Source organism: Eretmochelys imbricata, chromosome 16 (genome assembly GCF_965152235.1).
Source record: "Eretmochelys imbricata isolate rEreImb1 chromosome 16, rEreImb1.hap1, whole genome shotgun sequence".
Classification (NCBI taxonomy): Eukaryota; Metazoa; Chordata; order Testudines; family Cheloniidae; genus Eretmochelys; species Eretmochelys imbricata.
Genome location: NC_135587.1, coordinates 21293525 through 21306525, shown reverse-complemented (window position 1 = coordinate 21306525; position 13001 = coordinate 21293525). Strand labels below are relative to the sequence as shown.

General features: G+C 51.1%; 1 protein-coding gene across 1 annotated transcript in view; it reads left to right on the top strand.

Annotated features, from left to right (window-relative positions):
- GPSM1 (G protein signaling modulator 1) overlaps window positions 1-13001 on the top strand; it is a 143619-nt gene that overhangs the window by 125079 nt on the left and 5539 nt on the right. Inside the window, exon 12 of the mRNA XM_077835894.1 lies at window positions 12618-12768. Coding sequence (XP_077692020.1) covers window positions 12618-12768 — 151 coding nt within the window. The remainder of the gene's footprint in view (window positions 1-12617; window positions 12769-13001) is intronic.

Here is a 13001-nt window from a genome sequence, read left to right as displayed (position 1 = left end):
GGGAATGTCTTGTAAAAGGCAGCGTGGGGATTTTGATGACTGGGGTCTCGCTTATGATGACGGGTGTGTTTATTTAGGAGGAGGTGAGGGGTGCCTGTGTATGGCCAGGACACTGTGAGATCATTTCTGAGGGTGGCTGGTTGTGATACTGAAAGACCATTAAAATGCTCTACTCAGCACAAAGACTGTACAAGTTGAACAGCCCTTTTGAATGTGTTAAAATGGCAATAGCTTTAGCATGGGGAGTGTGGGCTCTAGCTAGCATGAGACTGTTCATCACTAGAAGCAGTGAATCCAGATTTCGAATGAAAACTCCAGACAGCTTCTCTTCCTCTCAGACTGAAATGTTTGACCACAGGGTTCCCCCCACCCCTCACTTTTCCTCTGCAAGGCTCACTTCAGTGCCTCCGCTCCGTTTGTATCTTCTTGCTTTGCTTTTTGTCGAGCAGCAGTTTTCCAAAACAGGTTAGACGGCAACGTTAGTTCAGTGCCTGAAGCAGCCAGAATGCGTCTTTGACGATAATGGCCAGTATCGTCATTCAGTCCCCTCACCCCAGGCTCGGCTCCTGCCTCTCTTGGCACACCTCCTGCCAGGCCTGGACTTCTTCCAACTCCTCTTGAAGTTAGTGGGAGCGGATGGTACCTGCCACCTTGCAAGGTGTTTTCCTTTGCAGGACTGAGCCCTTAATTGGCAGGCGTTAGGGAAGAAAAGAGACTGAGAAAGCAGTGGCTGGAGGTACTCAGGAGATGGCTGGCTGGATTGATACAACAGATCTACCAAGCGGCTTCATGTATTAGCACGTCCTCACTCCTGTGTGCTGGCTGGCACTGTTGTGGTAGATCCCCCCTTCAGACAGGATTAAGTAAGTAGCTGTAGTGGGTCTGATATACAGAGGGCAAGATGGTCAAAGTAATGAAATATGGGACAAGTGTGACTTGGGACAAATATCCCGCAGGTGATGGGCATATTAATTGTTATCCTTTGCCTGGAATGAGGAAGATATTCCCCAGACCTTCCTGCAATATAGAAATGAACACTCTAGAATCCAGGAGTCCCTGAGTCTTGTCCCAGACTCTGTTACTGACTCACTGTGTGACTTGGGCAAGTCACTTCAGCTTCTTAGTCCCCTCCTGGCTAAAATAAGAAGGAAGAGCCTGAGAGATGAAGTCTCTTTTCAGTGTTTGGCAGGTGCTTCTGATGGCCAGCATGAGAACCTACATAGGAAAGGGGGTCTAGTGATATTTACCTGCCTTACTGGCATGCTCAGGTGTTAATTTCCAGGCACTTTGTGTCTGATCTTACGCCACTGACGTCGATGGGGAATTTGCTGCTGACATCGGAGGGGTCGGGACTGAGTCCTTTGAAATCTTGTGATGGAAGGTGCTCTAGAAGACTGAGAGACACCAAAAACCATGCCTTAAATTTGGAGGTTTTGAAGTTGATTTACGGTTCAGAAACTTGCTACTGTTTTAATTTTCATTTGGTGATGTCCCACATTGTGTATGTAGAAGTGATGATCTTTCATCCAAAATAGGGATGTTTTAAGTGGCAGTGAAAAGTCCTTAGAGATCTAAGACTTTCTGCTGGCTGGGGGTACGTTTTATAATGAAACAGACTTCTTTTGGTTGGGCTGAGCATCAAAGTTCTCCAAGGCTCCTTAATGGAATTGGTGCTACAAGGGGATGTCATTTGTGTGATCAGAGAACCGAAGACTAGCTATTTACATGGATAATGAGCACATCTGTAGTTACAATGGATGGGATAAACACAGTTCAGAAGGGGTATTAGCCTTTGTGCTTCATGGCATAAGCCATCCTGATGGGTGTTGGAAGAAACTGCCGCTCTGGACTTCCTAGTCCTTAATTCTCCACTAGAATTTCTTTTACTTGCCTTTGAAGCATCCAGCGCCAATCGCTCTCAGAGAAAGGACACTGGATTAGGTCAGCCCTCTGCTCTGATCCGCAATGACAATCCCTATATCACTTGGACGGCGTGGAGGCTTTGAGAGCCCCCAGGATGGTCTTGGGTCATCGGACAGATGATAGAATCACTGTGTGAAATTCCACAGCCTATGTTTATGGAGATCAGACTAGCTGATCATAATGGACTTTTCTGAACTTTAAATTTCTGACCCTCAAGCCAGCAGCATGTCAGAAAGTCACACAATCGCATCTCATGATTGTAAAATGAGACGAAAGTGGGAGGATTTTTCTCTTAGCGTGGGGATCAATAATAAACCTTCCTCCCCAAATTGTATCCCACTAGCCACTCTGGCTGGCTCCTATTTCCTGTTTGACTCTTACGGTGTTAAAAAGAACTAACTTTAAAATGTGGTGGAGGCAGCAGGAAGCTTTGTGGGAGAAGCCCTGGCTGCCAGAACCATTTGGCTGGGGTATTTATAACTGGCAGGCAGGTGATGTGTGTGTGTGTCCACGAGGAGGAAGCATTTGCCAGCAGGAAAGTTCCATGACTCTTTGCGGTGTGAAGTTAAATGTATAACACAGAGAGCTGGGGAAAAAACGCCCATCAACTTTTGGCATTTTTTTTTAAATCACTACCCCCTCGAAACTTTAGCCTGAAAAGTTTTTAGGTTGGGGGGGGGGTAGGGGGCTAACTAGAACTTGAAACATTTTTTGGCTTTCAAAAACTGGAGAAAAATCAGTTTGGGGTTTTTTGGGTCAGAAATCTCAACCGAAGGAACAAAACAAACATTTTGATTTTGGCTGAAAAGCCTCCTCTTCTTTGGGGAAGAGAATGTTGTCATGAAGACTTTTTGACCGGCTCTAATAATAAGCCTCTAAAGGGGACTGAAACCTTGGACGTTATTAGCAGATGTTGTCATTCTGAAGCCCCTATGGAGTATATGGATAATAGTGTGATCACTAGAAAATGCTGATCACCATTCTTTCTGCATTTATGACACTGTCGAATAAGAGGTGTCAAGATGCCGTGTACTACGCTCGTGTAATAATTATAATAATTAGGAGCTTTTCTCTAAACAAAGGTGCTTTTCTCTGGCATCTGAGGATCTCAAAGTGTTTTCACAAACATAAGGTACTCAGGGAAACTCAGACATGGAAAGGTTACATGGTTTACCTACAATGAGTCACAGAGTGGGGAAGAGAACCCAGGAGTCCTGACGCCTAGTCCCCTGCTGTAAGCCCTACCATCCGACCAAGCTTAGAAGGACATTGTGGGGTCGGTGAGTCAGAATGTGACTTTCCTCCTTCCACTCGCCCTCCAGGATTTATCTCCTCCTTGTTTGTTCCTTCTCGCGCTGTCTCTCTGTTTTCTTGCCCCCCCTCTCCTGGATGCAGGGTGGTTGTGATTTATTATGGGTATTACAGTAGCTCCCTTGATGTGTTAGGTGCTCTCAGCATAAGAAGGAAGACAAAGTCCCTGCCCCAAATTGCTCCCTGTTTAAAGTGAATTTTAATTCCTGGCCCTGCTCTGCCGGGGTTTGCTTTGGGGCCTGTTGGGCCGGCCATGACTGCGATCAGGGCCAAGTGCTGCGCTCTCCACAGGTGGTTGCTGAGCAGAGAGCAGCACCGATCAGTGAACAGGCAGGGTGGCAGCTGCGTGCACAGAACAGCCACACCAGCTGCCGGGTTCCAGCACTGGGTCCGTCTCTGTTTCGCTCCATGAAGCTGAACGTCTTGGAGCTGGAAGGACCAAGCCAATGGGGAGGTGGTAACTTCGGCCCGCACGCCCTTTCGTAACAGACCAGATTCTCACCTCCCCAGCTGGACGGGAGCAATTGCTGAGCACACAGAGGGTATTTCCATTGGCTGGCCACTCAGCACTGCTGTCTAGCTTGTTGCTTTGAGAAGCACTTTGGGGCACCAGCCAAAGGAGAGGTGCTGGATAAAACCACCCCATGGTGCTGCAAAGACAGGGCTCATGCGCATGTTAACGCATCCAGTACCATGTTCAGAATGTAGCTCTGTCTGGGTGCGTGTCAAGGGAAGGCTGCCTTTTGCAGAGACATGCCGGGCCCGGGAGGGGAGAGACAGAAAGCCAGAGCCGCCCTGGGGTCTGCCTTTGTTGTGAGAGGAGACAGAGGCAGTTTTAGGGGAATTTTCAAAGGGACTCAGGCGCACGAGTGCTATTGGAAGTCAACAAGACTTGGGTGGATACCTCTCCTCAGTGCTTTTGAAAATCTCCTCCCAAGGGCCCTGATTCAGCAAAGCCCTTAAGCAAGTGCTTACGACTAACCTTCAGCATGTGCGTAAGTGATTTGCTGAATTTCCCCCTAAGCTGTCCCTGCACAGCTGCTGCTACACTGTTTGTCCAAGGCCCTGGATCACATTCATCTTCCCCAGGAAGCCAGGCAGCCTGGGGCCCTCTAGCGTCTGTCTACGTGGCTCTGTAAACCTGAGTCTGTGGGCTGCATTGTAAACCTGGGCTCGCAATTCCTGGACCCGGGTCTCTCAGCCATACGAGTGCGTCCACACAGCAGAATGAGAGGCCTTGGACCAAATGTCAGCAGGACTCTGACTCCTTTCAGCAAGCACCCAGGAGGTGGGTCTTAGGACCCTGCTAGTGGGATGGGTCAGAGCCTAACTGATTGGTGTGTGGACAGAAGCAGGGCTTGGGCTCAGACCTGAGTCAGAGCCCAAGGTCAATAGAGGGATCCCTGAGCCAGGCATTTTAGGTGAGTTCAGTGTAGAGCTTTTAGACCACAAGAGCAGTGGGGAAACCGGTGGATTATGTCTGTGTTCGTACAGCCCCCGGCACAATGGGGCCTGATCCTGGTATAATAATTCCAAGCATAATACCTTCATGCTAATAATGGGAGATGGGGAGTTTTAGGGCTAAGTGGCCTTGGGAGAAAGGAGTTCCACAAGATCCTCACTCCCTTATGAGTGCTGCTCAGGCGGTAGAAGTCTCCGAGCCCCCTAGGCTTCTCAACCAGATTGTCAAAAGCGCCCCGTACCCTGTCAGGAGTTGTGGGTGTGCAGCATCTCTGCAAATCCTCCATGCAAGAAGGTGACTCCGAGACACCCAGTCGCCTGGGCACTTGCTTTTCGATGCATTTCCCAGACAGCAGCTGGTGTTTTCTCCACGGTGGTTACAAAACAGCAGATGAAACAGGCCTGCTGATCACTTAGAGAAAAAAAAAATGTATGCAAAAGCCTGGATGCCTTCAAATTAGGGAGGCCTATTTCAGGTAAATGAGTCTGACTGGCCGGGTTTCATTAGCCCTCTCTGCACTCGGATTAGCAGTCAGGTGTCGTGATGAAAATCAGTCATACAAAATGGGGACTGTGATTTTAAACCAAATGCAGTTCTCTGCCCCCCTCGCTGGCTGGGTAGGTCTCCATTAGCTCAGCTGATGCAGGCTCCCTGAGGGGAGAACATGGGGCCAGCCTCCCTTGTTCTGACCCCACAAACAGCCCTGACCCTGTCGTTGGCTCCATTCCAAGCTGTGTTCTCAGATGGCAAGTGGAGAATTCATGTCTCGCCCAGCAGCGAGGCCGGGGGAGAGGGGTATGTGTCTCCAGTGCCCTTTAGAGCGAGAATGGATTTGTAGCTGAGCTGAAGAAGTCTGCATGTAAGCTGGCCCCCTTTGACAATACGAAAAACCCCAGCAGCACATGGGGGAGGCTCCAATCCAGGGTGACAGGCACAGCTGGATTTTCTCTCCCTTTCAGGGCCTACCCGCCTGGCCAAGACCAGACTCTCTTGTTGAGGGAGCCCCTCAGCTTTCCCCTGACAATTAAATACCTCCTCTGGTTTTCACATGTCTTTTGCCACCCCTGGAAGAGGCTTAGGAGCTGCCTCAGGAGCCTTCTCCTCCCAAAAGAGAGACTGCAACTCCTCACTTGGGTCTCCCACAGAGGAACAAAGCCAGACCTCCCCACAGCCCCTCTTGGAGCAAAAATAAACCTTTGGGGGAAGATGAGAATTGAAGCCTGTTTCTGAAACACAAAGGAGACTCCAAGGGTCTGCTCCAATGACCATTGACATCAGTGGATTTTGCATTGGGCCCTGAATGCCGCAGTGAGGCATTTGGAATGATTTCTGAGTCTAAGTAAGAAGTAGAAATTCCCTATATCAGATCAGCAGGACCAGTAACCCATTACTTGGCATACTGGGAACCAAGGCCTTCTGGTCCTTATTCCCAGATTTGTCACTGCGTTGCTGTGTGGCCGAGTCGCTGTGCCTCAGTTTACTAATATTACTGACCTCGTGGGGCATTGTGAGTAAATTTGGGGGAAGCACATTCAGAAGAAAGCTGCTGTGAGTTTGCGTTTTTCAGTGGGTTTGCTCCAGTCGTTTGCTTTCGAGTCCTGCAACGTCACTAGCACAAAGGTTTGTGGGAAACAGAGCTCCAAGGGGCCCATGCAAGTCTTTGAGGAACTGAATGTTCAATTAATGCACATAAATATCCACCCCGGAATTAATTGTAATGACTCCCTATGTGGATCATCAGCAGGGTTGGAACCCAGCACTGGAGCACGGGCTAACTCGTTGCTTTGGGACAGCAGCCAAAGCAGAGGTGCTCTGGGGACCGCTAGCACTCGAGCTACGGGAGTCTCTCCATCAGCTGGCAGAAAACTCTCACTTAATAGCGCGAATAAATACGTCGAAATTGGAAACCACTGGCAGAGAAAAAAACTGGATTAGTCACATGCATTCCTACATTGCAGACTATGAGCTCTGCTCTGGCTGCAAGGCTGGGTTCGTGTTTGAGTGATTGCTTTGAGATCCTGCTGTGAATGGTGCCATGTGAGAAGAGATTTTCTTTCTGATCATAAGGGCAGTTCCACATCTCCTTCCCACCCCCCCGCAACCCTCTACCTCATTTCTATTTAAAATCCGTATAGGGAAGTGCAGACCCATTTGATCAGTCTCTTTGGCACGGTTCCCCGGGCTGTGCTGGGCCGCAGGTGGGCGGTGTTCAGATAAATGATGAGCCACTCGGCGGAAGGGCCCCTCCTTTCTCATCTCCTTGCCTGCCGTCCTTATAGAGGACACTGGGGAAAGGGCAAGGACTTCTGAGCAACAGGTTTCGAGGGAGGCTTATTGATATGGCAGCTGGGGAAGACCCCGTCTCATTTTTCATTGTTATGGTAAGTTAAGGACACTCGTAGACAAGGTCTAATTCATGGGTGAAAGATCCAGGGAACTGGGGACCAGTCCTATAGGCTAGAGCAGCAGTTCCCAAACTGTTTGGTGGCAGGACCCCATTTTGACGCTTTATTAACTCCCGCGACCCCAGACGGCACGGAGGACGCCATTTTGTAGCACACGCACCATATGTGTCAGAGGAGGACGCCGCTTTACTCTACAAAATGGCATCATCCACACACTCTTGATCGCCACCCCATCCGCAGCCTGCATCGTGGTGGTCCAGCTGTCTCCGCAGCTCCTTGTCCGAAGCCAGGACGGAGGGAGCTAGGCGCTCGGAGTATCGTCAGGGTTTAGCATTTTAATTAGAGGGGTGCTGAGCCAGTCCATGGTGAGCTAAGGGGAAAGCAAGCTGCTAGTCCGCAGTGAGAGGGACGTGGAGGAGGTGGGAGTTGTTTCTCAAGGGGGGTTAACTAGGTGAGTGATGCTTATGAAGGAGAAGGATGAATAGCACTGGCTTGGGCCAGCAGAGTGCAAAAGCTCCCCCGTCCTTCTCTGCCAGTGTCCTGTGAGCTTGACCTGCATTCCTTGCTTTTCTCCTGGGCTGCCTGTGAACACTGACCCTGATCTGCAGCTCCCCCTGCTAGTCCAGTCCTGGACTCCTGTATGGCTCCCCCAACATGCCTCAATCTCTGAATCTGCCTGACTGTTCCCATGCTGTCCCGGGTCCCGCCACGCCACACCCCTGGCTCTTTCAGTCCTTGACTCCTCACACAGATCAGGCAAAACACTCCCCCGTCCCAGTCCTGGCCCTTGCTTGAGCAGTGGCTGCCGGTCACCTGAAACTGTGTGATGCTTTTGTGACACAGACAAAGTGTCCAGTAGAAGGTCATTTTATCCTACCATGGTGGATCTGAACTCAGCTCTTGAGTGTGTGGCATCACTTCTTAGCTCAATATTTCCTCCCCCGTGACACTTCCCTAATGTTTGCACCTCTGAAGTCAGAGTCCTTCTCAGGGCCAAATGCTACTCCCAGTTACACTGGTGCAACCCCGCTGAAACCAGCTGTGTTGAATTGGTGTGACTGAGGGCAGAATTTCTTCTCCCGCATGAAATTTTTGGGTCACGCAACCTGATGTGGCAGTACTGTAATAAATGCAGCACACCCTCACTGTAAACCCTTTGATTTCCAGGGTGCAACTATTATTGGTTCAGAGGCTGTCTTTCCAACACACCATTTTATTAGCAGATCAGCACATGGAAGAGGTGGGGTTTTACTCCCACCCGCCCCCGATCAGCTCCCAGATTGCTAATGTTCCATTGCCTGGCCTGTTGCTAATTTTGACGGTGCCCTAAATAGAAGATGAGTGTATCTCGGCTGGTTTGCCTAGCATAAGAGAAAATTATTTTCCTCCATTTACTGAGCCAAAACCATTGCGTTAACCCCCTCATCACAACTCTCTCCTGGGGATTTTCCATCTCCTTTGAAAACAACCGAGCTGCCCTTTGTTAGAAGTCGTCTTCACCTGTTTAGAAGGTCTCGCTGCTTGGATAGAACGAGGAGGGGCCCATAAGAGAAACCTCACGTGGCTTCTCCTGCTCCAGACTCGTTTCCAAAAAGGACAACCCGTAGCTTTGCTGACAAGCTTGAGAGGATCCCAGAGTCAACAAAGGACCCGAACTCTGACTACTCCTCTTGCTTTGCTGGCTTTACTCCAGCGCCCTATGCGTCTGGGGCTGGAGTTCCAGGTTTTCCTTGCCACCAGCAGGCACCTGTTGCTTGAGATCTTGAATGAGTTAAGGCTTTTCTCTGATGCCCTCTCTGTGTCCAGCACCCAGGGCTAAAAGGGCTGGGCCTAGGGGCTGAGTGCATCCACCCGAGCGCTCCATCTGGCTTTGACTCTGCTACACCTTGCCCTGTTCCCTGACTGGGAAGGGGTTGCAGTCACTCCAGAAGCAGAGTGCTCAGCCAGCGTGCTGAGGAGTGTGAGCTAAGCCTTGCATCACCCAGGCGTTCCCCTCCACTGGCCAAGTTAGGAGCCCTGCGGTGGTATCTCCCCCAGTGGGAATCTCTGTCCGGACCTCTGCCAAAAGCTGGTGTGTGATGGGGAGAGTTGTGGGGGTTGAGGTGGCAAATTAGCGCGGATGCACAAGGCCACAAAAGCCAAAACCAGGAAGGAAAGGAAGGGTCGTTGTTGCTGTTAGTTTTTTACATTAAGACGTGAGTGCCTCTAAGCGCTTCTATCCCAGGATGCATTGGAGCTTTACTTCATTTTGTACCTTCAGTGTCCGCGAGAGAAGCAGATTCCGGTGATCAGAGCAGGTGACTAGGAGCCAGGACGCCTGGGTTCTACCCTTGGCTCTGCCGGTGACCCGCTGTGTGACCTGGGCCAAGTCACCTGACCCCTCTGCTCTGCAGCCTGTAAGATAGGGCTCAGCCCTCCCCTGCCTCTCGGGGATGATGGGAGGAGAAAGGAGCTGCCGCTGGCATCAGTCGGCGCTTAGGAAAACGTAGAATGCGAAGGGTTAAAATCGGCAAAGGCTGGTGAGCTCTTCCAACGGCTGTCTGAAGGCGCTGCCGGTGCATTAAAGAATAAATCTCCAGACAGGCATTGCATTGTGGAAGCGGTAGCATGACTGGCCTCCCTGGTGTCCCACACATCTCTTGAGCCCGAAGGCTGAATGCTCCACACGCCACCAGCGCGGCCAGCCCGTTTGTTAGTAGGTATTTCCAATAGCTCCTGCTGTGCACTTGTGCTTTCCAGGCACTCGTGGAGAGCAGTCCTGCTCGCAATTTAAGGACAAGACCGGCACACGGACAAGTGGTCCGGGGGAGGGGAACAGCGGTGGGTGATCTGTATACAAGCCAGCTCAATGTAGAGAAGCAGCACAGCAGAGGGGCTGGCAGACGGACTTAGGTACGGACGGGGTGTGGCCATGTAGCGAGCGCAGCGTGAGCTGGCCCCGCTCACGAAACGTGCCTTCCCTGCTTCATCCAGTTTGGAACCAGACCGGTTTGACTGTGATCACTGAACGTTGTGCTGGTGAATGGCTCGAGATTCGCTAACTCTCCATCTCTCCAGGGCAGGCACCCGCAATTCCCCACCGACTGGCCTGGAGGGACCCGCCTGTAGCGGGCGAGAGAAGGGGGTTCGATCTGTGGGCCCCATTCATGCATCACCTCTCTGCTGAGGCAAGCGCCTGACTGGAGGGATGGCTGTGCGGAAAAGGCCTTGGCACACAGGCTGTCTGGGGTCAGTCCCCTCTCTGCTACAGCCCCCCTGTTTGGCAGAGCACTTCACCTCCAGCCCTGTAATAATCCTTCCTGTCTCCCGCCCTTTGCCTGACTTGTCCATTAAGATCATAAACACCTCAGGGCAGGGACTCTCTCTTGCCAGGTGTCTGTACGGCGCCTAGCACAATGGAGACCTGATCCTGCTTGGGGCACATAGGTCCAGATCTTCCGAGGTATTTAGGCGCCTGACTCTCATTGGTTTCAGGGTCCCATTGGTTTCAATGGGAGTTACGTGCCTAAATACCTTTGAAGAGCTGGGTCTTCATAATACTAATCAAAATAATTGCTCTTGGTTTTGGTGCTGTCATTCCATCCAGGCCACCAGCTCATGTCGGTGGGCCACTGAGTGGGTATCAGAGGTTCATCAATGTCCACTGATTTTATCCGTTGCTCTTGGTAGCATCTGACCAGTCTGTGTGACCGTACGAGATCCCAGTCAGAGCCCTCCTGAGCCTGGCAGATGCCTCTCTTCTCATTTGCTAATTTTACATCCAATTCTGAGTAATGCTTCAGAGAAATCTGCTGCTCATGATGATTTTGGCTGAGCCAAAGAGGGGACTCTGTGTTTACTCCGTTAGCGAAGCGTGCCTCGTAATGGCATACAAAACACATCTGTCTGAAGTGGAATTGGTCACACCACAGGGCTTGTGCATGGAGGCTTTGGAAGCAAATCCATTCCAGAGCACAGCTTAAATATATCGCTGTCTGGTGAAAGGTGATCATTTGGGGCTCTTGGGCGGGAATTGTTTTCCTGAAGAGCTATAATCGAGTGGCATTTGCAGCTCACTGATTGTTATAACCAGCGGTCTCCTGTGGATAGCAGAAAGGAAGGAAGAACTCTGGGAAGCTCAGGTTGTGGAGGCCTTTATGGGAGTCTAAATTTAGCTGGCTTGAGAGGAATACTTGCTGTCTGTGCATACAGGGTTATAACCTTGCAAAGGGAGAGGATGGGGATGGGGACAACACATCAGAAGGGGAGTTCTATGTGATACCCTGTGGTCCATCTCATTCACTGGCTTCCTATCCCTCTGGCTTCAAGCCCGGGACTGGGCTCCCAGGTTACTAAACTCTCCCCAGGCTGACTCCGCTCCTGTCCGGATCGCTTCTCTTTCCCTTAGCTGCCCCAACACTGCTCAGTAACTAATTCCCTCTCCCATGCAGGGCTAGGGAAACCCCTCCCTCTCTCAAAACCTCTCCTTTAGAACCAGTCTTTTCTCCCTGCAAGAGAACAATCCCCGCGTGCCAGGAGAGAGCTCGCCCATGTGTTCATGATGCTCTGCAGCAATGAAGGCTGTTGGACAGCGAGGCTAATTTCCCCATTGCTAGGAGCCCTAAGGAAGTCTAGAAACATGGCCCCAGCCAAAAGCGGCTTGGAAAGCATCCAGAGTTTCCCAGGGTCGGCTGGAACGTGATTGGATTATTTAACAGAAGGGCTTGCCACAAATGTTCCTCTGGTGGAACGGAAAGGAAGGGTGACAGCTGCTCACCTTGTGCCTTTGCGAATGCTCCCTGGTAATAGCCCCCGAAGGAGAGCTCTTGCAAAGGAAGGTAACTCTGCCTTGCTGGGGGGGGGTGTGTGGGAGGGGTTGATCTTTCTTTCTGGTGGAGGCTAGTTTTACCCGCCCCTATTGGAAAGGCAAGGAGAAGAACAGTGAGAAGCTATTTCGGAGATGGGAGTGGATGGGGACACAATGCAGCTGTATGCCTGGGGGGGACACCTGCGCTGGAAACGAGCCGCCTCACTAGGAGATGAGCTGAGTGAAAGGGAATTTGTTGGCCCCTGGACTCCCGGAGGCACATTCGCTGTCCTGCTCTGCTCCCTTTGCATTGCTCAGGTGGGAACCCGCCACGTGTCCCAGCTGGGGTGGCTAAGGGTGGTGTGTGTGCACGTGGAGAGAGGCTGCAGCAGGGACAGAGGCAGTTTCTATGCCTTACCCTCCTAGCCCTGGCCAAGGAGGAAATTGGGGGACGGAATGGGGTGCGGACAGTCCCTTGGAGATGATTGCCAGCCAGTGCAGGTTAGAGCAGCCCCCAAACTGCTCTTAACCTATCCTGTGGTTGGGGGTGGAGTCAAGCAGAGAATCAAATATCGCTGACCCTCTCTGACGGCTCCACTCTGCAGCACCGAGCAGCAGAGAATCCGGCCTCCACTTGGCCTAGGACAGGGCAGGAAACTTGTAAGTCAACAGTTGCAGATGTAAGGAGTTGCTTTTGATTGCTTGACTTCTTCTGGTTCCTTCTTTGCAGAAAATCAGCCGGGCCCCTTCAGACGAGGAATGCTTCTTTGACCTGCTGAGCAAGTTCCAGAGCAGCCGAATGGATGACCAGCGCTGCCCGCTAGAAGAGTGCCAAACAGAGGCTGCTGCCGCCTCCGTGCCTGCCCTGGAAGAAGGAATATGTAAGCACTTGGGGGCTCCCTTTAACGAGAGTAATGACATGTCTGCAGTGCTGCCAGTTCTCAGGAATTTATCGCAAGTCTGGCAATAGTTGGTGTTTTCTTTTAAATCCCCAGCTCCTGGAGTCAGGTGCTTATGTGAGAATCTCAGCTTTCGCTTGTTCAAAAGTATCTTTCCTGGTTTCAGAGAAAAGCTCGAAAAGATGAGCCCCAAAGGCATAAGGACCAAGACACAC